General features: G+C 50.8%; 1 protein-coding gene across 1 annotated transcript in view; it reads left to right on the top strand.

Moving 5' to 3' along the window:
• The window catches only part of dnah10 (dynein axonemal heavy chain 10), a 42,079-nt gene extending 21,053 nt beyond the window's left edge, over positions 1–21,026 (top strand). The window contains exons 42-78 of the mRNA XM_060054769.1: positions 916–1,135; positions 1,667–1,786; positions 2,071–2,216; positions 2,492–2,644; positions 3,039–3,299; positions 3,640–3,812; positions 3,902–3,995; positions 4,388–4,555; positions 4,733–4,921; positions 5,322–5,493; positions 6,304–6,507; positions 6,597–6,677; positions 6,782–6,979; positions 7,195–7,356; positions 7,487–7,661; positions 7,962–8,143; positions 8,543–8,679; positions 9,005–9,222; positions 10,484–10,705; positions 10,956–11,103; positions 11,215–11,494; positions 11,823–12,052; positions 12,513–12,786; positions 12,947–13,051; positions 13,258–13,412; positions 13,937–14,091; positions 14,394–14,577; positions 14,799–14,999; positions 15,190–15,399; positions 15,564–15,659; positions 15,837–16,008; positions 16,095–16,226; positions 17,049–17,260; positions 18,836–19,003; positions 19,645–19,825; positions 20,005–20,150; positions 20,430–21,026. Coding sequence (XP_059910752.1) covers positions 916–1,135; positions 1,667–1,786; positions 2,071–2,216; positions 2,492–2,644; positions 3,039–3,299; positions 3,640–3,812; positions 3,902–3,995; positions 4,388–4,555; positions 4,733–4,921; positions 5,322–5,493; positions 6,304–6,507; positions 6,597–6,677; positions 6,782–6,979; positions 7,195–7,356; positions 7,487–7,661; positions 7,962–8,143; positions 8,543–8,679; positions 9,005–9,222; positions 10,484–10,705; positions 10,956–11,103; positions 11,215–11,494; positions 11,823–12,052; positions 12,513–12,786; positions 12,947–13,051; positions 13,258–13,412; positions 13,937–14,091; positions 14,394–14,577; positions 14,799–14,999; positions 15,190–15,399; positions 15,564–15,659; positions 15,837–16,008; positions 16,095–16,226; positions 17,049–17,260; positions 18,836–19,003; positions 19,645–19,825; positions 20,005–20,150; positions 20,430–20,576 — 6,471 coding nt within the window. The 3' untranslated portion in view covers positions 20,577–21,026. The remainder of the gene's footprint in view (positions 1–915; positions 1,136–1,666; positions 1,787–2,070; positions 2,217–2,491; positions 2,645–3,038; positions 3,300–3,639; positions 3,813–3,901; positions 3,996–4,387; positions 4,556–4,732; positions 4,922–5,321; positions 5,494–6,303; positions 6,508–6,596; positions 6,678–6,781; positions 6,980–7,194; positions 7,357–7,486; positions 7,662–7,961; positions 8,144–8,542; positions 8,680–9,004; positions 9,223–10,483; positions 10,706–10,955; positions 11,104–11,214; positions 11,495–11,822; positions 12,053–12,512; positions 12,787–12,946; positions 13,052–13,257; positions 13,413–13,936; positions 14,092–14,393; positions 14,578–14,798; positions 15,000–15,189; positions 15,400–15,563; positions 15,660–15,836; positions 16,009–16,094; positions 16,227–17,048; positions 17,261–18,835; positions 19,004–19,644; positions 19,826–20,004; positions 20,151–20,429) is intronic.
• The last annotated feature ends 1,499 nt before the right edge of the window (positions 21,027–22,525 follow it).

Below are 22,525 nucleotides of genomic sequence, written 5' to 3'. Positions count from 1 at the left end.
TTGTGGATTTAAATAATCATTTTTCATTCAAAGAAAACTAAAAAATTTCGCAAAGAAGCTTGATAATGTTAGGTTTTGTGTGAGGCCGCTTTGTGAACTAGAGCTCTTCGCTGCTCTCAACGCAAATGATACGACACCACCTGCACTTGGAACTCCGGTACAGAGATGGCACAGACAATACATTTTCTCTTCAGCCTTTAACTGAACAATAAACGGTCAAACTCTTGACATGAAAAATTATCATTTAAATCCACAAACAACATATGTGTAATCCAGGGCATATAAAGACTGGGACCAGAAAATAATTACTTTGTTTCCATTGAAACCCATTCATATTTTACGATCTCATAGGTCCCATGGGGCCTACCGTAGGGGCGTGACTTTGCCAGTCTATTAGGTTAGCGTTATTCAAATCAAGCCAATCCCAAACCACCTACTTCCTCTCTAGGTTGAAATCTTGGCGGGATGGGATCCCTGGACAAGATGTCTCCCGACCTGGTCTGGGGGGGTCTGTCGTTGGGCTGGGAGATGAGGGGAGGGCCATTTGGGGTTAACAGACAGAGGTCTGGCAGGGAGGAGGAGGAGAACAGGATGAAGGTCAATACACAAAACTCTAGACCAAAGAAGAGCCTTTTGATGCTGATACCAACCCCTCAGTTGCTCTGGTGATCAACTACTTTGAGACGAAAAGGAGTTCTGAGAAAGGGATCCGACCGAGAGGGGGGATACAGATTGAGGCAGAGTCACATCTCACTGTTTAACAGTATATACAATCCTCAGCAGAAACCCGAAAAATTAAACCATCACCATTGGGCAGGGTGGGTCATTTGTCCAGGTGACGGGTGATCCTATTGGGCGGGTTGGGTCATGTGTCCAGGTGGTGATCATATTGGGCGGGGTGGGTCATGTGTTCAGGTGACCCAGCTGTCTCTGATGCTGGATGCTCTGTTGGCGGCTGCTGAGAGCCCCAGCCCAGAGGCCCTGGAGTGCTATTTCCTGGAAGCCCTCTGCTGCTCCCTTGGAGCGTCCCTATTGGACGACGGCAGGAAGAAGTTTGATGAGTTCATCAAGACGGCGTCCTGTCTGAGCCCGGTCCAGGATGAGACGACCGGGGCCGGGCCGGGGGAGATCCCAGGTTGGACCAACGGAAGAGCTTTCCACATTCTAAATAAGTTCCAATCTAAAGTTCAAAGACCACAGAGCATTAGCACTGCCTCAAACTGTTTTATATATATTATATATAACTCTTTGGATTCATTACAATTAGTATCTGGCAGTTTACTAATACAGATATAATAATTCCTACCTATTTATTTTATACCTATATAGAATCAGTAAGGAGTAACATCTAGCCATTAAAACAAAGTGTGGAGGGCGTTTATAGTTTTAGTGAGTAACCAAATACAGGTGACAGCGCGTTATAAAGCAGGGTCTCTCTCTGCAGGCTACCTCCCTCCCCTGTTAGAGTGTGTAATAAACCAGGGTCTCTCTCTGCAGATTACCTCCCTACCCTGTTAGAGTGTGTAATAAAGCAGGGTCTCTCTCTGCAGGCTACCTCCCTACCCTGTTAGAGTGTGTAATCAAGCAGGGTCTCTCTCGGTAGGCTACCGCCCCACCGTGCTTGACTTTCATGGAGCGCGTTATAAAGCAGAGTCTCTCTCTGCAGGCTATCTCCCCACCCTGTTTGACTTCCACTTCGATGGAGCACAGCAGAAGTGGGTTCCCTGGAGCTCCCTGGTCGGCAGTTACGTCCACGACCCCGAGGTCAAGTTCATCCATGTTTTAGGTATGGCTCAGAGACTTAAGTTAACTTGATATGTCATCGTCTCAATGTGGTGTATTACTCTGTTCAAAATAACCTGGACCTCATTTTGTTTTGCTTTATTTGGACTATTATCTACTACCTATATTTCAAGGTCCCTTCTATTTCCTGTTCCCACTGGGATTTAAAGGTTTTCAGAGCCTCTTATATGGCATAGGGTTATGGTGGTGGTACCACCTGTTGAATGGCGATACTGATTGATTACTTATTGATTTGACTGTTCTGTTGAACCTCCATCTCCCCTAAAGTGCCCACTGTGGACACCACGCGGGCCGGCTGGCTGTTGGAGCAGATGGTGAAGATCAAGAGACCGGTGGTTCTAGTGGGGGAGTCTGGCACCTCCAAGACAGCTACCACACTGAACTTCCTGAAGAGCCTCAGTGTGGAGACCACGGTGAGTCGAGACCCTAACGCGTCCGGTCCCGCGTTAGGGTTTTAAAGGCCTACCCTGACACTGCTGTGTGTCCAACGCCACGCACTAGGGTTTTAAAGGCCTATTTGACGCCACCGTGAATTCCCCTTTAAAGGGAGTTGTAGTGGGCCTTTGGATGACTTATTGTTGTCTTTTGTAAAGTCAAGGTCATGTTTTTAATTAATCCGATTCATTAGAGTCCCAGTGCATCGCAAGCCTGTGGTGGTTAGCTCTCTGTCGTTGGCTCTTATCTCCAGACAACCCTCGTCATCAACTTGTCATCGAGGACCACCTCGATGGACCTGCAGAGGAACCTGGAGGCCAATGTGGAGAAGAGGACCAAGGAGACGTACGGACCTCCAGTAGGAAAGAGGTTGCTGGTCTTCATCGATGACCTGAACATGCCGAGGGTAACGCTGCTCACAGCTCTCTCTCTCACCGAGCACCTCCCTTGCTCATAGAGCAACTCTCTTGCTCAAAGAGCGCCACATTGTGAATCAGCACAGCATCATCGCCCATCTGGGATCAATAAAGTATTATCTTATTTTATTACAAAATACTTTCAATGGGAGATTCTAATGTCAAAACTAATTTAAATCCCAAAGCTTTTGTCATTTAAATGAGTCTGCTCAGTGTTTCTTCCCAAAGGAAAGATCCCAAGGCCCTTAAAACGACCCTGTGCTGAATACAATCAACTGGAACTGCTGATTGGTCTCTTTAGTCTAACAAGACAGTGTTATTTGAAGTGATGTCCAGTCAACGTGAACTAGAAAGCGCTGTACGGTGTTGTTGATTGGTGGGCAGGTAGACGAATACGGCACCCAGCAGCCTATCGCCCTGCTGAAGCTGCTGCTGGACCGGGGGGGCATGTACGACCGCGGCAAGGAGCTGAACTGTAAGCTGCTGAAGGACCTGGGCTTCATCGCCGCCATGGGCGAGGCGGGAGGGGGGCGCAACGAGGTGGACCCGCGCTTCCTGTCCCTCTTCAGCGTCTTCAACATCCCCTTCCCCCAGGAAGAGGCGCTGCACCTCATCTACGCCTCCATCCTCAGGGGTCACACCAAGGTCAGCAGCACACCTTAGGGGTCACACAAAGGTCAGCCACACACCTCAGGGGTCACACCAAGGTCAGCAGTACACCTCAGAGGTCACACCAAGGTCAGCAGCACACCTCAGAGGTCACACCAAGGTCAGCACCTTCTGCTCTCCAGTCTATGGGGGGCATACAGATACATGCATTGTACAGGCTATGAACAATGGAGTGGGATTGGCTTACTTGACCTGGACATTTAGAAATCTTTTCGGAGGCGCTGTTTTGGATGAAATTGTCAATCAGTAGACCCTCTAAATTCGGAATACTTTCCTGTTTTGCTACGTTCTATAAACATCGAATTTTTTTTATCAGCCCTTTGATGAGACCATCCAGAAAGTTTGTGACAAGGTGACCTTCTGCACCCTGGAGCTGTACAAGGCCATCATCAAAGACCTCCCACCCACGCCCTCCAAGTTCCACTACATCTTCAACCTCAGGGACCTGTCCCGTGTCTACAATGGCCTCACGCTCACTAACGCTGAGAGGTGGGAGGAGGGCACTTCCTGAACCCTTCCTGTTTTTCTTGTTTGTGACATTTCACATGTTGCTCACATCCAACCTTGTTCCCGGACAGGATTTTGACCGTCACCCAATTTGTGCGCGTTTGGAGAAACGAGTGCCTGCGTGTCTTCCATGATAGACTCATCAATGAAAAAGACAAAAGCTTGGTAATGAGTGGATCATATTCTGGTTTGTATTGAGTATAAATCAGTTATCATTCTTGTTATTATATTGTCACAGATAATTGTTACATCTGTAGGCAAGATCTGAGAGTTGAAGAGAGAGCTGAAAAGTCAAGATTAAATAATAAACAACCAAAACAACATCCCCTCCCCCTCCGCTCCCTCTCCCCTCGTTGAGAAGGGCCACTAGCTGACAGATGGCCGCGGTATTTCTACCAGATAACACTCAAATGATCGCTCTCAAGTCGTACCTGCAGCACCTCTAATCGTTATGTATTGAATAAAACACAATGTTTTAGTTTTCTCTCAGCCTTCCTCCGTCGGTCTATTCTAAGACTTAATATTCAAAAAATGTGTCTGTTGTGTTTCACCCGCAGGTCCAAGGCCATTTGAAGGACCTGATTGAAGAGCATTTCAAATCGGACCTCGAGGCCGCCATGAGAGACCCCATCCTGTTTGGAGACTACAGGACGGCCCTCAACGAGAGCGAGCCCAGGGTGTACGAAGACATCCAGGACTACGATGCCGCTAAGGCCCTCTTCCAGGTCAGTCCGGCCCCCGGCCCACCTGCTGTGTCTGTGTGTCAGGTGTATGAGGACAGCGAGGGTTAGTAACTACACATGAGAACCAATAGTCCTAATAGGCCTCTAGGATTGGCGGTCCGGTACGGTCGTGATACCACTGGTGACTGAAGGCTCTTATTTGTGTGTCCTCTCCGGCAGGAGATCCTCGAGGAGTACAACGAGGCCAAGTCAAGGATGAACCTGGTTCTGTTTGACGACGCCCTGGAGCATCTGACCCGGGTGCACCGCATCATCCGTATGGACCGCGGCCACGCCCTGCTGGTGGGGGTGGGGGGCTCGGGGAAACAGTCGCTCACCAAGCTAGCTGCCTTCACTGCCGGATGCGAGGTTTGTTCAATACATGTGGGCCATTTCCAAGCAAGAAAACACAAGAGGAGGAAAACACCTTAGAAACAAGAACAGAGGACGAAACATCACACCAAACGTAGATTAGTATACAAAGTCCCCGCAACACAAGCAGACCGGGATATAGGTGCTAAAGCTCAACCTCAGAATCATAAGTTTGAAGGTCGCAGACTCTTTCCTTCTACTGAAGTGCATTATTTTAACCAACGTTTCGGCAAAAGCCTTTCCAGGGTCAAAGTTCAGACGCAGCAAAGGAGGAGGAGTGTGAAACCTTCTTTCTTATTTGGTCTGTTGGGTGTGGGTTTATTCTCTAAATATAAACCAAACGAATTAAAGATAAGGATTTGAAAACGATAATAATCCTGGTCCCGCTCCTCCCCAGGTGTTTGAGATCACTCTGAGCCGAGGCTACGCTGAGGCCAACCTCCGCGAGGACCTGAAGATCCTCTACCTGAAGCTGGCCATCGACAACAAGAAGACCGTCTTCCTGTTCACCGACGCCCACGTGGCCGAGGAGGGCTTCCTTGAGCTGATCAACAACATGCTGACCTCTGGTGAGTCTCATCACACTCTAGATGGCCCTTAATCTGGATCAACAACATGCTGACCTCTGATGGGTCAGACTCTAGATGGTCCTTAATCTAGATCAACAAAATGCTGACCTCCGGTGAGTCAGACTCTAGATGGTCCTTAATCTAGATTAACAACATGCTGACCTCCGGTGAGTCAGACTCTAGATGGTCCTTAATCTAGATCAACAACATGCTGACCCGTGATGGGTCAGACTCGAGATGGTCCTTAATCTAAATCAACAACATGCTGACCCGTGATGGGTCAGACTCGAGATGGTCCTTAATCTAGAAGATCAACAACATGCTGACCCGTGATGGGTCAGACTCGAGATGGTCCTTAATCTAGAAGATCAACAACATGCTGACCCGTGATGGGTGAGACCCGTGATGGGTAAGGATCAGCATGTTGTTGATCCTTAATCTAGATCAACAACATGCTGACCCGTGATGGGTCAGACTCGAGATGGTCCTTAATCTAGATCAACAACATGCTGACCCGTGATGGGTCAGACTCGAGATGGTCCTTAATCTAGATCAACAACATGCTGACCCGTGATGGGTCAGACTCGAGATGGTCCTTCAAGGGCAGATTGGCTGAAGTCTGGGTGAACAGGATGGTATTTTCTTTCATATTTGTTTAGACCAATCATGTTTCTGGATGCGGGAGAGGAGACTAGGTTTAACTTCAGCACTTTCAGTGTTTTACGCTATAACATAGTAGGTCTGGTGGTCTTTATTCTATCTAGCGGCTGGATGAGGAGCTGTCTCTTGTGTCTTGCCCCCCCCCTGCAGGCATCGTACCTGCTCTGTTCCCCGATGACGAGAAGGAGGCGCTCCTCAACCAGCTCCGGGACGAGGCCCTGAAGAACGGCGCCGGGCCGTCCAAGGAGAGCCTGTGGCAGTACTTTGTCAACAAAAGTGCAGACAACCTGCACATCGTCCTGGGGATGTCCCCCGTGGGGGAGACGCTGCGCACACGCTGCAGGAACTTCCCCGGTAAATCAGCAAACATGGCCTGCGGCTCTTTGTCTTTTCTCGTGTTTCACCTTCTGACCTGCCTGCCCTTCTTAACTGCCCTGCCTCAGGCCTGGTAAACAACACCGGGATAGACTGGTTCCTGCCATGGCCGCCGCAGGCCTTACACGCAGTGGCTTACTCCTTCCTGGGTCCGTAGGCGAAACTTAACATCTTTAAAAAGCAAAAAGACTTAAACAGCATTTCTATTTAGGAATGCTTAATCTTTGTGATACTGTGTCCTTGACTCTCACAGGAGAAAACCCCATGGTCCCGGAGTCCCACTCGGAGGCAGTGATCGCCCACGTGCGCATGGTTCACGAGTCTGTGGGAGAATACAGCAAGATGTTCCTGCAGAAGCTCCGGCGCAGCAACTACGTCACTCCAAAGAACTACTTGGACTTCATCAGCACCTACGTCAAGCTGCTGGAGGACAAGGACAACTTCATCCTTGGTGAGAAGAAGTTAGAACTCTTTAGTCAGGTCAAAATGAAATGGATTGGATCACAACATCAAGGTATTGGGGACGGGTGTTGAGGTGCTAATTGCTAGTAATAACACACAGATAAATGAGGCTATCTCAACCTCAGAGGACTTCACTAATAGAACATGGGTTGGGTTTTATGTTGTGCGTGCGTTAGTTCAGTGGTCTGTCTCTTCATGTCTCAGCTCAGTGCAAGCGTCTGGAAGGAGGTCTGGATAAGCTGGAGGAGGCGAGCGGTCAGCTCGCTGAACTCAACACCAAGCTGGCCGAGCAGAAGGTGGTCCTGGCCGAGAAGTCCATCGCCTGTGAGACGCTGCTGCAGGAGATCTCCACCAACACCGCCGTGGGTCAGTAGGTCACATGTCTACTAGAATGAATGATTCATCACTTCAGCTTAAAGACATGCGTGCCCTTATATTGCGGCCTTAACACCTACATAGTGATGAGTGGAGTCCCATCGTCTCTCTGACCTTCCAGCCGAGGAGAAAAAGGTGCTGGCGGAGGACAAGGCCAAAGAGATTGAGGAGCAGAACAAGGTGATCGCCGTGGAGAAGAAGGACGCTGAGAGCTCCCTGGCCGAGGCGCTTCCGGCCCTGGCGGCGGCCCGCGGCGCCCTGCAGGACCTGGACAAGTCAGACGTCACTGAGATCAGGTGCTGCTCCGCCTGACGCCATCACTGAGATCAGATGCTGCTCTGCCCTGACGCCTAGCGCTGTTGGTCTTATAACCACAGTCTACAAGGCCAACCCTGTTAGTCTACAGTATCCGCAGATCCACCAAGCGATGGAGTAAACAGCCGGACTGCGGTTAAGCCGATGTCTCCAGATGTGTATTTCTAGAAAAAATAAGCTGAATGTAACATGTTGTTTGATGCAGGAGTCCAGCATGTACAATAACAGACTCTCGTCTGTCTCATCGTTGTTCTCCCTGGCCTTCCCTCTGTGTTGGTCAGATCCTTCGCCAAGCCCCCCAAACAAGTGCAGGTGGTCTGCGAGTGTATCCTGGTGATGAGAGGCCACAAGGAGATCAGCTGGAAGGCCGCCAAGGGCATGATGTCAGAGGCCAACTTCCTCCGCTCGCTGATGGAGATGGACTGTGATGCCATCAACTTCATCCAGGTTAAGACCGTCAGAGGTACTTTGGCTCCATGAACAACACACCTTAAAGGCTTATGCAGTGTCTTTGTTACGTGATGTGATAATAAATATGATAATAGACTGGGGCAACATCTAAGATGGATGATCCTATCAGGATCAGTGCAGTGGGGGTTTTCAGTGTCCTCCAAAGGCTTACTTTCCATGTAGGGACCAGCTGGGTTGTACTTTGGTTAGAATGCTATTCCTATCGACCCCATATCCAACACAATCAAATACAACTTTTGATAAGATAAAGAAATAATGTGATACATTGTACCAATGGAAGCTAACAAGCTATCAATTTCAAAATCGAATCAAAATCAAAAGCCCATCTTGATTTATTGTTCATAGTATTTTAGTGCTCTGATGTCTGTTTCTTGTTGCTCCCGCCGGTCAGGTTTCCTCAAACACCTCAACACCACCTTTGAAGAGATGCAGGCCATCAGCCGGGCGGGGTCGGGGATGCTCAAGTTTGTGGAGGCTGTGATGGGCTACTGCGACGTCAGTAAGGAGATAAAGCCCAAAAGAGAGAAGGTAATCAGTGATTTATTATCCATTAGGACCCTCGTGTGGACTCGTGCCATCACATGGTAGAGGGCAACAGGCAATTTCAGGATGACCGGAACACTACGTTTTAGCTGCTTTAAGCTGTTTTGGGAAATCCATCTTGCATGTCAATCACAGGTGTGTGAAATGCGGGAGTGTGTGCCGGGATGAGGGAGGGGACGAGTGTTGGGGTTTCTTTTCCAAACCTCGCCTTCTTCTGCACTTATCTGTCTTTTGAACATGGTGGAATGTGTGCTACGAGCTGCCAGGCGGAAGTACACGATGATAACATACGTCCTTATCGGGCGGTCAGGTGGCTCGTCTGGAGAGGAACTTCTTCCAGAGCAAGCGGGAGCTGGAGCGCATCCAGAAGGAGCTGGTGGCGCTGCAGAGGGAGCTGGGGGCGCTGGGGGACCGCTACGACTCGGCCATGGGAGAGAAGCAGCTGCTGCAGGAGGAGGCTGAGATCATGGAGAGGAGGCTGATCGCTGCTGATAAACTCATCTCTGGCCTGGGCTCCGAGAACAAGCGGTGAGGGAGGGGGACCCGGCACACGACACAGCACCACCCAGCCCACACAACGACACCACCCAGCCCACACAGCACCACCCAGCCCACACAGCACCACCCAGCCCACACAACGACACCACCCAGCCCACACAGCACCACCCAGCCCACACAGCACCACCCAGCCCACACAACGACACCACCCAGCCCACACAGCACCACCCAGCCCACACAGCACCACCCAGCCCACACAACGACACCACCCAGCCCACACAGCACCACCCAGCCCACACAGCACCACCCAGCCCACACAGCACCACCCAGCCCACACAGCACCACCCAGCCCACACAGCACCACCCAGCCCACACAGCACCACCCAGCCCACACAGCACCACCCAGCCCACACAGCGACACCACCCAGCCCACACAACGACACCACCCAGCCCACACAGCACCACCCAGCCCACACAACGACACCACCCAGCCCACACAACGACACCACCCAGCCCACACAACGACACCACCCAGCCCACACAGCACCACCCAGCCCACACAGCACCACCCAGCCCACACAGCACCACCCAGCCCACACAGCACCACCCAGCCCACACAGCACCACCCAGCCCACACAGCGACACCACCCAGCCCACACAACGACACCACCCAGCCCACACAACACCACTAACATCCGGCCCACACACCACCACCACCACCACCACCCACACACTGGGTCTGGGTCTAAACCCCTTTACCTCCTGGGTCTAAACCCCTTTACCTCCTGGGTCTAAACCCCTTCACCTCCTGGGTCTAAACCCCTTCACCTCCTGGGTCTAAACCCCCTTTACCTCCTGGGTCTAAACCCCCTTTACCTCCTGGGTCTAAACCCCTTTACCTCCTGGGTCTAAACCCCTTCACCTCCTGGGTCTAAACCCCTTTACCTCCTGGGTCTAAACCCCTTCACCTCCTGGGTCTAAACCCCTTTACCTCCTGGGTCTAAACCCCTTCACCTCCTGGGTCTAAACCCCTTCACCTCCTGGGTCTAAACCCCTTCACCTCCTGGGTCGAAACCCCTTCACCTCCTGGGTCTAAACCCCTTCACCTCCTGGGTCTAAACCCCTTCACCTCCTGGGTCTAAACCCCCTTTACCTCCTGGGTCTAAACCCCCTTTACCTCCTGGGTCTAAACCCCCTTTCCCTCCTGGGTCTAAACCCCTTCACCTCCTGGGTCTAAACCCCTTCACCTCCTGGGTCTAAACCCCCTTTCCCTCCTGGATCCCGGCTGCAGCTGGAGCGTGGACCTGGTGGAGCTGAAGCAGCGGCGGGTGCGTCTCCTCGGAGACTGCCTCATCGGCGCCGCCTTCCTGAGCTACGAGGGAGCCTTCAGCTGGGACTTCAGGAACCAGATGGTGTACGAGGTCTGGGAGGAGGACGTGCGGGAGAGAGGCATCCCCCTCAGCCAGCCCTTCAGGGTTGAGGTGCTGCTCACCGATGAGGTGGAGATCAGCAGGTGAGGAACCCACGTTCCTACAGCTCTGTCCTCTGCTCTGTTTTTTGGTAGAAGCTCCTAGGGTTCAGCAGGACGTCCTGGGAGAGACGGCCCAGAGCCTCATGGCTGGATGATGACAGCTATGATATATATATATATATATATATATATTATCTACCACCATGAAGACTTCAGAAGTATTTCGGCTGAGGCTTCCACACATGGTGTTGATTTGAAACCTTTAAAGAGTGCCTGCTTGGTGTCCCTGCAGGTGGGGGTCTGAAGGCCTGCCTCCAGACGAGCTGTCGGTCCAGAACGGCATCCTGACCACCAGGGCCAGCCGCTTCCCCATGTGCATCGACCCCCAGCAGCAGGCGCTTAACTGGATCAAGAAGAAGGAGGAGAAGAACAACCTCAAGGCATTGTTCTTTAGTATTTTACAGCAACTCTTTAGCCCCTTTCCATTTTGTCATACCCACAGAGTGAGAAATGACAAAATATTGAAAGTGATTTTTGGTCCTTTGCGGCAGATCTCCTCCTTCAACGACCCAGACTTCCTGAAGCAGCTGGAGATGGCCATCAAGTACGGCTTCCCCTTCCTGTTCCAGGGCGTGGACGAGTACATCGACCCCGTCATCGACAACGTCCTGGAGAAGAACGTGAAGGGCGCCGAGGGGAGGCAGGTCATCGTGCTGGGAGACAAGGAGGTGGACTATGACCCCAACTTCAGGCTCTACCTCAACACCAAGCTGTCCAACCCCAAGTTCTCCCCGTCCGTGTTCGGGAAAGCCATGGTCATTAACTATACAGGTGAGACGCAGATGTTCCTTATGAAGGCCCCGTTCCGCTTCAACCTCCAGCGACCCTGATATAGAAATAAATGGAAAGGAAATTCTTCACCTTCATGGATGACATTTTATGGGTTGGATCCAATATTTCTGCTAAAAGAAAAACGTGTAAATGTTTTAAGTATCAATATTAAAAGTCGTCTTGAACCCCAGTGAGAGATTTGTATGGGTTACGGCTACTTGATGTTGCCCTCAACCCCTCTGTTAGGGGTGGATTCTCAGAGGTGGGGCTTGAGAGGTCCTTAAGTGTATGGGATGAACCCTGACCCCCAGTGTGTTTGGTCTCCCAGTGACCCTGAAAGGCCTAGAGGACCAGCTGCTGAGCGTGATCGTGGGCTTTGAGAGGAAGGAGCTTGAGGAGCAGCGGGAGCGGCTGATCCTAGAGACCAGTGACAACAAGAAACTGCTGAAGGAGCTGGAGGACTCCTTGCTGCGAGAGCTGGCCACCTCCAGCGGCAACATGCTGGACAACACGGAGCTGCTGAGCACCCTGGAGGAGACCAAGTCCAAGGCCGGCGAGGTCAGTCCCATGGGGATCTCCTCTGACCCTGGGCAGAGGTTATCCATACTGTTGCACTCCTAAATCCATCCTAGATCTAGACTGTCAAAGTTTACCAGTGAAAGAGCTTCAGCTTGTAACAGCGCAGCAAATACACTTTCCTATATGACAGACACACTACATGGATGGTGCTGACAAGTTGTCCTCAAAATGGAACGGATTGCTCAAGTCATACTATTCTGTGACTCAAATGGAATAATTCTTAAAAAAGTGTGCTGCCCTACAGCATAGAACAAATAACAATAAATCCGATTTTTAATATTTCTAATAACCAAACATTACTCAACAACTCTTAGCTGTTCAAATAATTTCCCTGTTCTGAGCAAAACCTCAAAATGCATGTCAGCATAAGTAATATGAAGCAGGCCGTAGTTTGTTGGTGTGGACAACCGAGCTTTTTGCGCATTGCGTTTCTCCGTAGGTGTTTGAGAAACTAAAGCTAGCTCAGAAGACGTCTGTAGACATCGACAAGCTGCGCGACGGCTACCGCCCTGCGGCCAAGTGCGGCGCCATCTTGTTCTTTGTGCTGGCGGAGATGGCGGTTGTCAACAGCATGTACCAGTACTCTCTGGCCGCCTACCTGGACGTCTTCAATCTCTCGCTGCGCAAATCCATGCCCGACTCCATCTTGCCCAAGAGGCTGAAGAACATGATGGACACCCTGACGCACAACGTCTACAACTACGGCTGTACGGGTAAGAGAGACACGCGGGACAACAAAGAGACAAAGCAGTCGGAGGGTTGCTGGTTCATGGGCCTTGTCTTGTAGTCCCCCTCCCCCCTTTGAGTGGTCTTGAAAAGCATTCCCAGCATAATAGATAGTTATTATCTAACACCATATTACTTCGTCCACAGGGCTTTTTGAAAGACACAAGCTGCTCTTCTCCTTCAACATGACGGTGAAGACGGAGCAGGCCGAGGGCCGGGCCCCGCAGGAGGAGCTGCACTTCTTCCTGAAGGGTCAGAGACACATACTGCAGATATCCATATCCAGAGCATGTGTTGTTGTCTGTTTGGTTGGTCAGCAGGATCCAGTCATTTCGTCATTTCCTCATCAACCGTTGCCTTAAAACGTGTGTAAAGCAATCGTGAGACTACAGGAAGTAAACAACCGTTGCCAGGAAAAAGTTGCTTCCACTCAAGTTCCCCAAACTCCCTGTCTACAGGCAACCTGTCCCTGGAGAAAAGCCAGCGTCAGAAGCCTTGCCCCTGGCTTCCAGACCAGGGCTGGGAGGACATCGTGAGGCTGGCAGAGCTCTTCCCTGAGCAGTTTGGCTCTCTGCCCGATGACGTGGAGCAGCACCCGGGCCAATGGGAGGCGGTGAGTCAGCTCTTTAGTTAGTGAAGGAAATCATCTGAAGAAAGCTTTGACCACTTGGCTCAGGAGGTAGGCAGGTGGGATGATGCACCTCTAAGGTTGCTGGTTTAATACTCAGATAGGATCCTGCTGCAGCGTGTTGTAAATGCATGTGTCCCTGGTACAACAATGAGAGGTTTGGCCAACATTTTTTATTTGCAGAATATTTCAGTTATAGGATGTGATTTTATCGATACCATTTTTAAATAAATATCGATCAGCATTTTCTACAGCTATGTCCAGGTTATTTGAAGCAGTATTTGAACACTGCAAATTTTATCCACTATGAACAGTGTTTGAGGTAGGCGTGATCCTCTGATGGTCTGATCCTCTGATCCGCTGATGGTCTGATCCTCTGATCCGCTGATGGTCTGATCCTCTGATCCTCTGATCCTCTGATGGTCTGATCCTCTGATCCGCTGATGGTCTGATCTTCTGATCCTCTGATCCTCTGATGGTGTGATCCTCTTATGGTCTGATCCCCTCAGTGGTACGACCTGGATGGCCCGGAGCAGTCCGCTCTCCCCCTGAAGTACCAGGAGAACCTGACGCCCTTCCAGAGGCTGCTGCTGCTGCGCTGCTTCCGGCTGGACCGAGTATACCGGGCAGTCAGCGACTATGTCAGCACCACCATGGGCCCCAGGTAATGACACAGAGACATCTAGAAACATACCTCCACCTAACTGCAGAGACGTTGACTATCAGTTTGTGACATCTGAACAGGTGGAATGTGCATTTATGTTACTCTTGATCCAAGCTGATCAAACCAAAGAGCACCACAGCAGGGTTTGTGGTTGTGGTTTGTATCAATCAGAAATCGCCTTATAGCGTTGTTTTTATTATGGCTGGATAACGATCCAGAGTGTTTGGTTTAAAGAATGTTCAATTGCACTACCTCATTAGAGCAAGTATAGACAATATTCTGTTCTTTCTGTGACCGCCCAGGTACGTGCAGCCTCCGGTGATAAGCTTCGATGCCATCTATGAGCAGAGCAGCCCCAACTCCCCCATCGTGTTTATCCTGAGCCCTGGTTCCGACCCCGCCAGCGACCTCATGAAGCTGGCCGAGAGGTCGGGCTTCGGGGGGAACCGCCTCAAGTTCCTGGCCATGGGTCAGGGCCAGGAGAAGGTCAGAGTTCAGCACCTTCCTCCATCTCATGAATTCAATCAATGAAAATTACAAGCTACGTAGTAATGAAACCATGCCAATTTGAATTCTTGAATGCTTTTTTACGTCAAATTGACACAAGGTGGTCCAAACAATATTGCCCCTTTCAAAACAACATTAAATCAATGAACTGAAGGCTGAGATACAGACTGAGCTACTCTTCTCAAACCCCCGTGCTGTAGGTGGCGCTGCAGCTGCTGGAGACGGCCGCGTCCCGGGGCCAGTGGCTGATGCTGCAGAACTGCCACCTGCTGGTCCGGTGGCTGAGGCAGCTGGAGAAATCTCTAGAGAGGATCACCAAGCCCCACCCGGACTACCGCCTCTGGCTCACCACAGACCCCATCCAGGACTTCCCCATCGGCATCCTGCAAAAAGCCCTCAAGGTCAGTAGTGGTGTGGACCAAAGAGAGAGCCAAAGGCTGCATTTAACAAATAGGAAACCCCAACTTGCCCAGGGGAAGGACCTGTGAGACACAGCGAGGAGTAGGCCTCCACAGGGCACCTGCCTTTACCCATTTGAAAAGATTGAGAGAGGGGAATATTATCGTCAGTGTATCGTTGATTGATCCATAGGTGGTTACGGAGCCGCCCAACGGGCTGAAGCTCAACATGAGGGCCACCTACTTCAAGATCTCCCATGAGACGCTCATGTCTTGCCAGCATCCGGCCTACCGCAGCCTGGTCTACGTGCTCGCCTTTTTCCACGCCGTGGTGCAAGAGCGCCGCAAGTACGGCAAGATTGGCTGGAACGTGCCGTACGACTTCAACGAGTCTGACTTCCAGGTGAGCTCCGGCCTTCCTAGTCAAAGAAAGCCCAAGGATTGTAGCTCGCTCTCAAGGCCTTGCACTTTTCCTACTTCTCCAATCGTCATCGGCCTGTTTGGTCTTTGGATGTTTGTCGGTTTCTGTATAAGTTCATGTTTTCCATGATGTTGTTCGTATTCCAGGTGTGTATGGAGATCCTGGATACGTATCTAACTAAAGCCCACAACCAAGGAGATGCAGAGATCCCCTGGGAAAGCCTGAAGTACCTAATTGGAGAGGTTAGACTCAATGGACAACCGTAGTGTTTAGGCTTACTGGCTAGCTGTTCAAATTGTCCATATAAATTGCAGAGGCTTACTGGCTAACTTGGATAAAGTCAGAGTGCTAACACCCGGCTGGCCCTTTGTCGATGCGAGTTGACCCCTGCATTTACCCTGAGCTGCTGCATCTCCTAGGTGATGTACGGAGGCCGCGCCATCGACAGCTTCGACCGCAGGATCCTCAATGTCTACATGGACGAGTACCTAGGAGATTTCATCTTCGACGTCTTCCAACCCTTCCACCTCTTCCACAATCGGGATGCAGACTACAAGATCCCTCCCCAGGGGCTCAAAGATACATACGTTGGTCAGTAACCCTGGTTAGAAAGAAGTGAACACCAGAGGATGACTTTCATGTGTTGACACTCTCTGCTCTTTCTCTTAATTCCCCAGGAGAGATCGAGTCCCTGCCGTTGGCCAACACCCCCGAGGTGTTTGGGCTGCACCCCAATGCGGAGATAGGATACTACACTCAGGCAGCCAGAGACATGTGGACCCACCTCATAGAGCTGCAGCCTCAGACAGGTAACACCCTCCATCTCATAGAGTTACAGCCCCACTTCAGTCTGATAGAGCTACAGCTCCCTCCATCTCATAGAGCTAAAGCCCCCTCTCAGTCCCATAGAGCTACAGACCCAGACAGGTACAGCCCCTCTCATTGTCATAGAGCTACAGACCCAGACAGGTACAGCCCCTCCATCTCATAGAGCTACAGCCCCTCTCATTGTCATAGAGCTACAGACCCAGACAGGTACAGCCCCTCCATCTCATAGAGCTACAGCCCCTCTCATTGTCATAGAGCTACAGCCCCCCCTCCATCTCATAGAGCTGCAGCCCCTCTCATTGTCATAGAGCTACAGCCCCCCCTCCATCTCATAGAGCTGCAGCCCCTCATTGTCATAGAGCTACAGCCCCCCCTCCATCTCATAGAGCTACAGCCCCTCTCATTGTCATAGAGCTACAGCCCCCCCTCCATCTCATAGAGCTACAGCCCCTCTCATTGTCATAGAGCTACAGCCCCCCCTCCATCTCATAGAGCTGCAGCCCCTCTCATTGTCATAGAGCTACAGCCCCTCCTCCATCTCATAGAGCTACAGCCCCCCCTCCATCTCATAGAGCTGCATCCCCAAACAGGTAACACCCCGCCTGATAGAGCTGCAGCCCCAGACAACTAACACCCACCCCCTACCTCATAGAGCTACAAATCTGTCAGAAGCTTTGACCTATGTGATGCATTCCATAACCCGGTCTGGATGATATACAGGGCTGTATCGATTGTGAGTACGGATGTATCTGCACATCCAGTCCCACATCCATACAATGATTTGAGTTTGTGGTTGGCGCCAGGGGACACTGGAGGAGGCATGAGCAGAGACGAGTACATCAGCCAGGTGGCCCAGGACATCCAGAACAAGCTGCCCGCTGTGTTCCAGCTGGACGTGCTCCGGAAGAGGCTGGGCCTGGACATGTCGCCCACCTCCGTGGTCCTGCTGCAGGAGCTGGAGCGCTTCAACAAGCTGCTGGTCCGCATGGGCCTCTCGCTGGCCGAGCTGCAGAGGGTGAGTCTAGTGCAGAGGGTGGGTCTAGTAGTACAGAGGGTGGGTCTAGTACAGAGGGTGGGTCTAGTAGTACAGAGGGTGGGTCTAGTACAGAGGGTGGGTCTAGTACAGAGGGTGGGTCTAGTGCAGAGGGTGGGTCTAGTAGTACAGAGGGTGGGTCTAGTAGTACAGAGGGTGGGTCTAGTGCAGAGGGTGGGTCTAGTGTAGAGGGTGGGTCTAGTGCAGAGGGTGGGTCTAGTACAGAGGGTGGGTCTAGTAGTACAGAGGGTGGGTCTAGTACAGAGGGTGGGTCTAGTACAGAGGGTGGGTCTAGTACAGAGGGTGGGTCTAGTACAGAGGGTGGGTCTAGTACAGAGGGTGGGTCTAGTACAGAGGGTGGGTCTAGTGTAGAGGGTGGGTCTAGTAGTACAGAGGGTGGGTCTAGTGTAGAGGGTGGGTCTAGTACAGAGGGTGGGTCTAGTACAGAGGGTGGGTCTAGTGTAGAGGGTGGGTCTAGTAGTACAGAGGGTGGGTCTAGTGTAGAGGGTGGGTCTAGTACAGAGGGTGGGTCTAGTACAGAGGGTGGGTCTAGTACAGAGGGTGGGTCTAGTACAGAGGGTGGGTCTAGTACAGAGGGTGGGTCTAGTGTAGAGGGTGGGTCTAGTAGTACAGAGGGTGGGTCTAGTAGTACAGAGGGTGGGTCTAGTACAGAGGGTGGGTCTAGTGTAGAGGGTGGGTCTAGTGTAGAGGGTGGGTCTAGTAGTACAGAGGGTGGGTCTAGTACAGAGGGTGGGTCTAGTGTAGAGGGTGGGTCTAGTACAGGGGGTGAGTCATCTATCCCTGATGTCAGTGATAGAGCTAAGTCACTGATGTCAGTGATAGAGCTAAGTCACTGATGTCAGTGATAGAGCTAAGTCACCGATGTCAGTGATAGAGCTAAGTCACCGATGTCAGTGATAGAGCTAAGTCACCGATGTCAGTGATAGAGCTAAGTCACCGATGTCAGTGATAGAGCTAAGTCACTGATAGAGCTAAGTCACCGATGTCAGTGATAGAGCTAAGTCACCGATGTCAGTGATAGAGCTAAGTCACTGATGTCAGTGATAGAGCTAAGTCACTGATGTCAGTGATAGAGCTAAGTCACCGATGTCAGTGATAGAGCTAAGTCACCGATGTCAGTGATAGAGCTAAGTCACTGATGTCAGTGATAGAGCTACGTCACCGATGTCAGTGATAGAGCTAAGTCACTGATGTCAGTGATAGAGCTAAGTCACTGATGTCAGTGATAGCGCCAAGCTTCTGATGTCAGTGAAAGAGCTAAGTCACTGATGTGTATAATAACTAAAATAACGATTTCCATCCATCAAGCACCTCCATCAATCAACCCTGATGCCTGTTTATGGCGGTTGTCATGGTGTTGCAGGATGTTTATTCATAAAAATGAGTCAGGATGTCCTTTACAAACAATTTAGGACATGAGCAGGAAGCCTATTTCCTGCTTCATCTTGATCTCAAACCCTGTGATATTTCTACACGGGTCGCGATGTAGAGGTGAGTGTGGTCCTCACCAGTCAGTCTCACGGCTGCGTCTTGCAGGCGCTGGCCGGCGAGGTGGGCATGAGCAGCGAGCTGGACCAGGTGGCCCGGGCCCTGTTCAACGGGAACATCCCAGACATCTGGAGGAAGCTGGCGCCCGACACCCTGAAGTCCCTGGGGAACTGGATGCTGCACTTCAACCGGCGCTACTCGCAGTACAGCAGCTGGGTAAGAGCAGCTACACCAGTACTGCTACACCAGTACAGCAGCTGGGTAAGAGCAGCTACACCAGTACTGCTACACCAGTACAGCAGCTGGGTAAGAGCAGCTACACCAGTACTGCTACACCAGTACAGCAGCTGGGTAAGAGCAGCTACACCAGTACTGCTACACCAGTACAGCAGCTGGGTAAGAGCAGCTACACCAGCACTGCTACACCAGTACAGCAGCTGGGTAAGAGCAGCTACACCAGTAGAGCTGCTGGGTAAGAACAGCTACTCCAGTACAGCTGCTGGGTAAGAACAGCTACTCCAGTACAGCTGATGGAGCACAGAGTTTCACCAGTTGGGGAACGGTTGGCCTTTGTTTCCTCACTGATTCAGCTAAGGTGAAAAACACTAAATGTAATATTTACATGTGGCTTTATGTTTGTTGTGTATTTCTTCTCTAAGTATTAGAACTATTAGAATTATAACTGTTTTAGAGACGAATAAGCCTTGTGCGAGGTGAAGTAGTGAAGAGTCCTTTTCAAGCAGATCTGTGTGTGGAGGGACAAAGGCCAAAGTTACGAAGCCTTCAGCTGGGATATACGACGCAGAGAGAACGTGTGTTATGTGTGTGTCGTCAATACGGTTCTCTTTGTGTTCCAGGTGGAAGAGGGAGAACCCAACGTGATGTGGCTGTCTGGACTCCATATCCCAGAATCCTACCTGACCGCTCTGGTCCAGGCCACGTGCAGGAAGAACGGCTGGCCTCTGGACCGCTCCACGCTCTACACCCAGGTCACACGGTACCGCAGTGAGGAGGAGGTCAACGAGAGACCAGGACAAGGTGAGGTCTTCCACTCAGACCACTTACCCAGTACTACTGATGTCTGTTAGTGACGCCCTCACAGACACTCTCAGCCCTGGAGACTAGGACACATTCAGAGGACGGCCCGCCAAGCACTCTCTCTATAGGCTCCGTACGGGCTGTACGCCTTGTGCTGAGTGTGTGTGTGTGTTTTCCAGGGTGCTTTGTGTCTGGCCTGTATCTGGAAGGGGCCGACTGGGACGTGGATGAGGGCTGCCTGGTCAGGAGTAAGGCAAAGGTGCTGGTGGTCCAGCTGCCCGTCCTCAAGGTCATCCCCATCGAGGACCATCGTCTGTCTCTGCGGGTAAGCACCGCTCAACCAGTATCACTATTACAGCACCCGGCAGGCAACCAACCCAGGTTAGGAGGCCCCAGTGGACCTGCTAGTGGGCAAGCTCCACCCTTTGTGTGTGTGTGTGTGTGTGTGTGTGTGTGTGTGTGTGTGTGTGTGTGTGTGTGTGTGTGTGTGTGTGTGTGTGTGTGTGTGTGTGTGTGTGTGTGTGTGTGTGTGTGTGTGTGTGTGTGTGTGTGTGTGTGTTCATCCCTCATGTGAGCACTAGATGACCCCCTTTGTGGCCCTCAGAACACGCTGCGGACCCCGGTCTACACCACGTCCATGCGGAGGAACGCCATGGGGGTGGGGCTGGTGTTTGAGGCGGACCTGTCCACCACCAAACACATCTCCCACTGGGTGCTGCAGGGCGTGTGTCTCTGCCTCAACTCAGACTGAAGGCACACACGCACACACACCTGTACAATTGTTTAATCCGTATGTTTGCAAAAAGCGTTTTTAAGAATATTTAATGTGCATCTTTGGTAAATGTGGTTATTTATTTACACTTGGGAGTGAGGTTAAAACTATACAACATTTCGCTAGATGGCAGCACTGCATTGTTTTTAGAAGCTTTGGCACTTGCAATGTTTTCGTTACGTTTTAGAAGATTCGTCAGGGCCCCAGAGTCAACAGTTTAATAAAATAAATGAAATAAATCAAGTAACCCTTTATTAATGGTTTGAGCTTCTGAAATATATCTCTCATCGACCTTGTTTGGAAGATTTGTGCTCAAATGCGCTCAATCAGCTGCCACATAACATCTCAGTCAACCCAGAGTGATGATGGTTCATAAGAACAGCACGCCGTTCCCTGGTCTCCTCCTCGGAAGTGATAAGAGACCAGAGACCATAGGAGAACCGGGACCTCAGCACCTGATCCTCACTGGACGAATAAAGCCTGGAGGAGGAGGAGGAGGAGGAGGAGGAGGAGGAGGAGGAGGAGGAGGAGGAGGACAGGAGAGAGGAGAGGGAAAGCAGGAGGGAGGAGAGGGACACTATGATCAGGCCCGATAGGTGTAGGCCCATCAACAGATAAAGGTGTAGGTGTAGGCCCATCAACAGATAAAGGTGTAGGTGCAGGCCCATCAGCAGATAAAGGTGTAGGTGTAGGCCCATCAGCAGATAAAGGTGTAGGTGTAGGCCCATCAGCAGATAAAGGTGTATGTGTAGGCCCATCAACAGATAAAGGCGTAGGTGTAGGCCCATCAGCAGATAAAGGCGTAGGTGTAGGCCTATCACCAGATAGAGGCGTAGGTGTTGGCCCATCAACAGATAAAGGTGTAGGTGTAGGCCTATCACCAGATAGAGGTGTAGGTTTAGGCCTATCACCAGATAGAGGTGTAGGCCCATCAACAGATAAAGGTGTAGGTGTAGGCCTATCACCAGATAGACGTGTAGGTGTAGGCCCATCAACAGATAAAGGTGTAGGTGGAGGTGTAGTCCCATCACCAGATAGAGGTGTAGGTGGAGGCCCATCACCAGAATACTGTATCTTGTGTATTTTTATGTACTGGTCATTTGTGTTTTGATGGTTTTTCCATCACCAACTGTTATCTTAGTCTGTGTCTTGTTGTTGGTGTGTTTGTTAATACCTGGCTGCATCCTAATCTCCCCTAGTGGGATAATTAAATTTGACTTGACTTGAGAATAAGGTAGGCCCCTAGCAGGCCTAGCTAATGCCCTGAAACCAGTCCCCATGTCACTGACACATTGGGTGGGATCTGGAAGGCCAGCAGGCCGTGGCATGGGGCCATGGGCGTAGGATCTACTTGAGATGGATGTCCTGGCCTCTTTTAAAATAAGATATTAGGTTGACATAAATTGTCAATCTCTGCTGCATTTGCTACAAATTCAAAACGTCTTTCCAAATGACCACGGACATGACTTCATACATGCTTACATTGGGTTTTCTAAATGTATAAATACACATATAGTACGTGGGCCAAAAAAAAGAGTCACATTTGACTTGTCTCTCCTGTCTGACATGAACTGGTGGATGATTCTAACTCATACCTGAAGGCCTATGTAAATGGTAGGGGCATGTCCTGTTACAGGCTGTCCCTTAAATAACACATCCTGTTACAGGCTGTCCCTTAAATAACACGTCCTGTTACAGGCTGTCCCTTAAATGACACGTCCTGTTAAAGGCTGTCCCTTAGAATACACGTCCTGTTAGAGGCTATCCCTTAAATGACACATCCTGTTAAAGGCTGTCCCTTAAAATTTAAGGGACAGCCTTCAACAGGACGGGTTATTTAAGGCTTGAATAATACGTCCTGTTATAGGCTGTCCCTTAACAATAGGCGCGCTCCGACTGAGGGACTTCTTGGAAAGCAGTTCAGTGTT

Source organism: Gadus macrocephalus, chromosome 6 (assembly GCF_031168955.1).
Source record: "Gadus macrocephalus chromosome 6, ASM3116895v1".
Lineage (NCBI taxonomy): Eukaryota > Metazoa > Chordata > Actinopteri > Gadiformes > Gadidae > Gadus > Gadus macrocephalus.
Note: the sequence above shows the minus strand (reverse complement) of the source record. Positions and strands in the feature narration are given on the sequence as shown.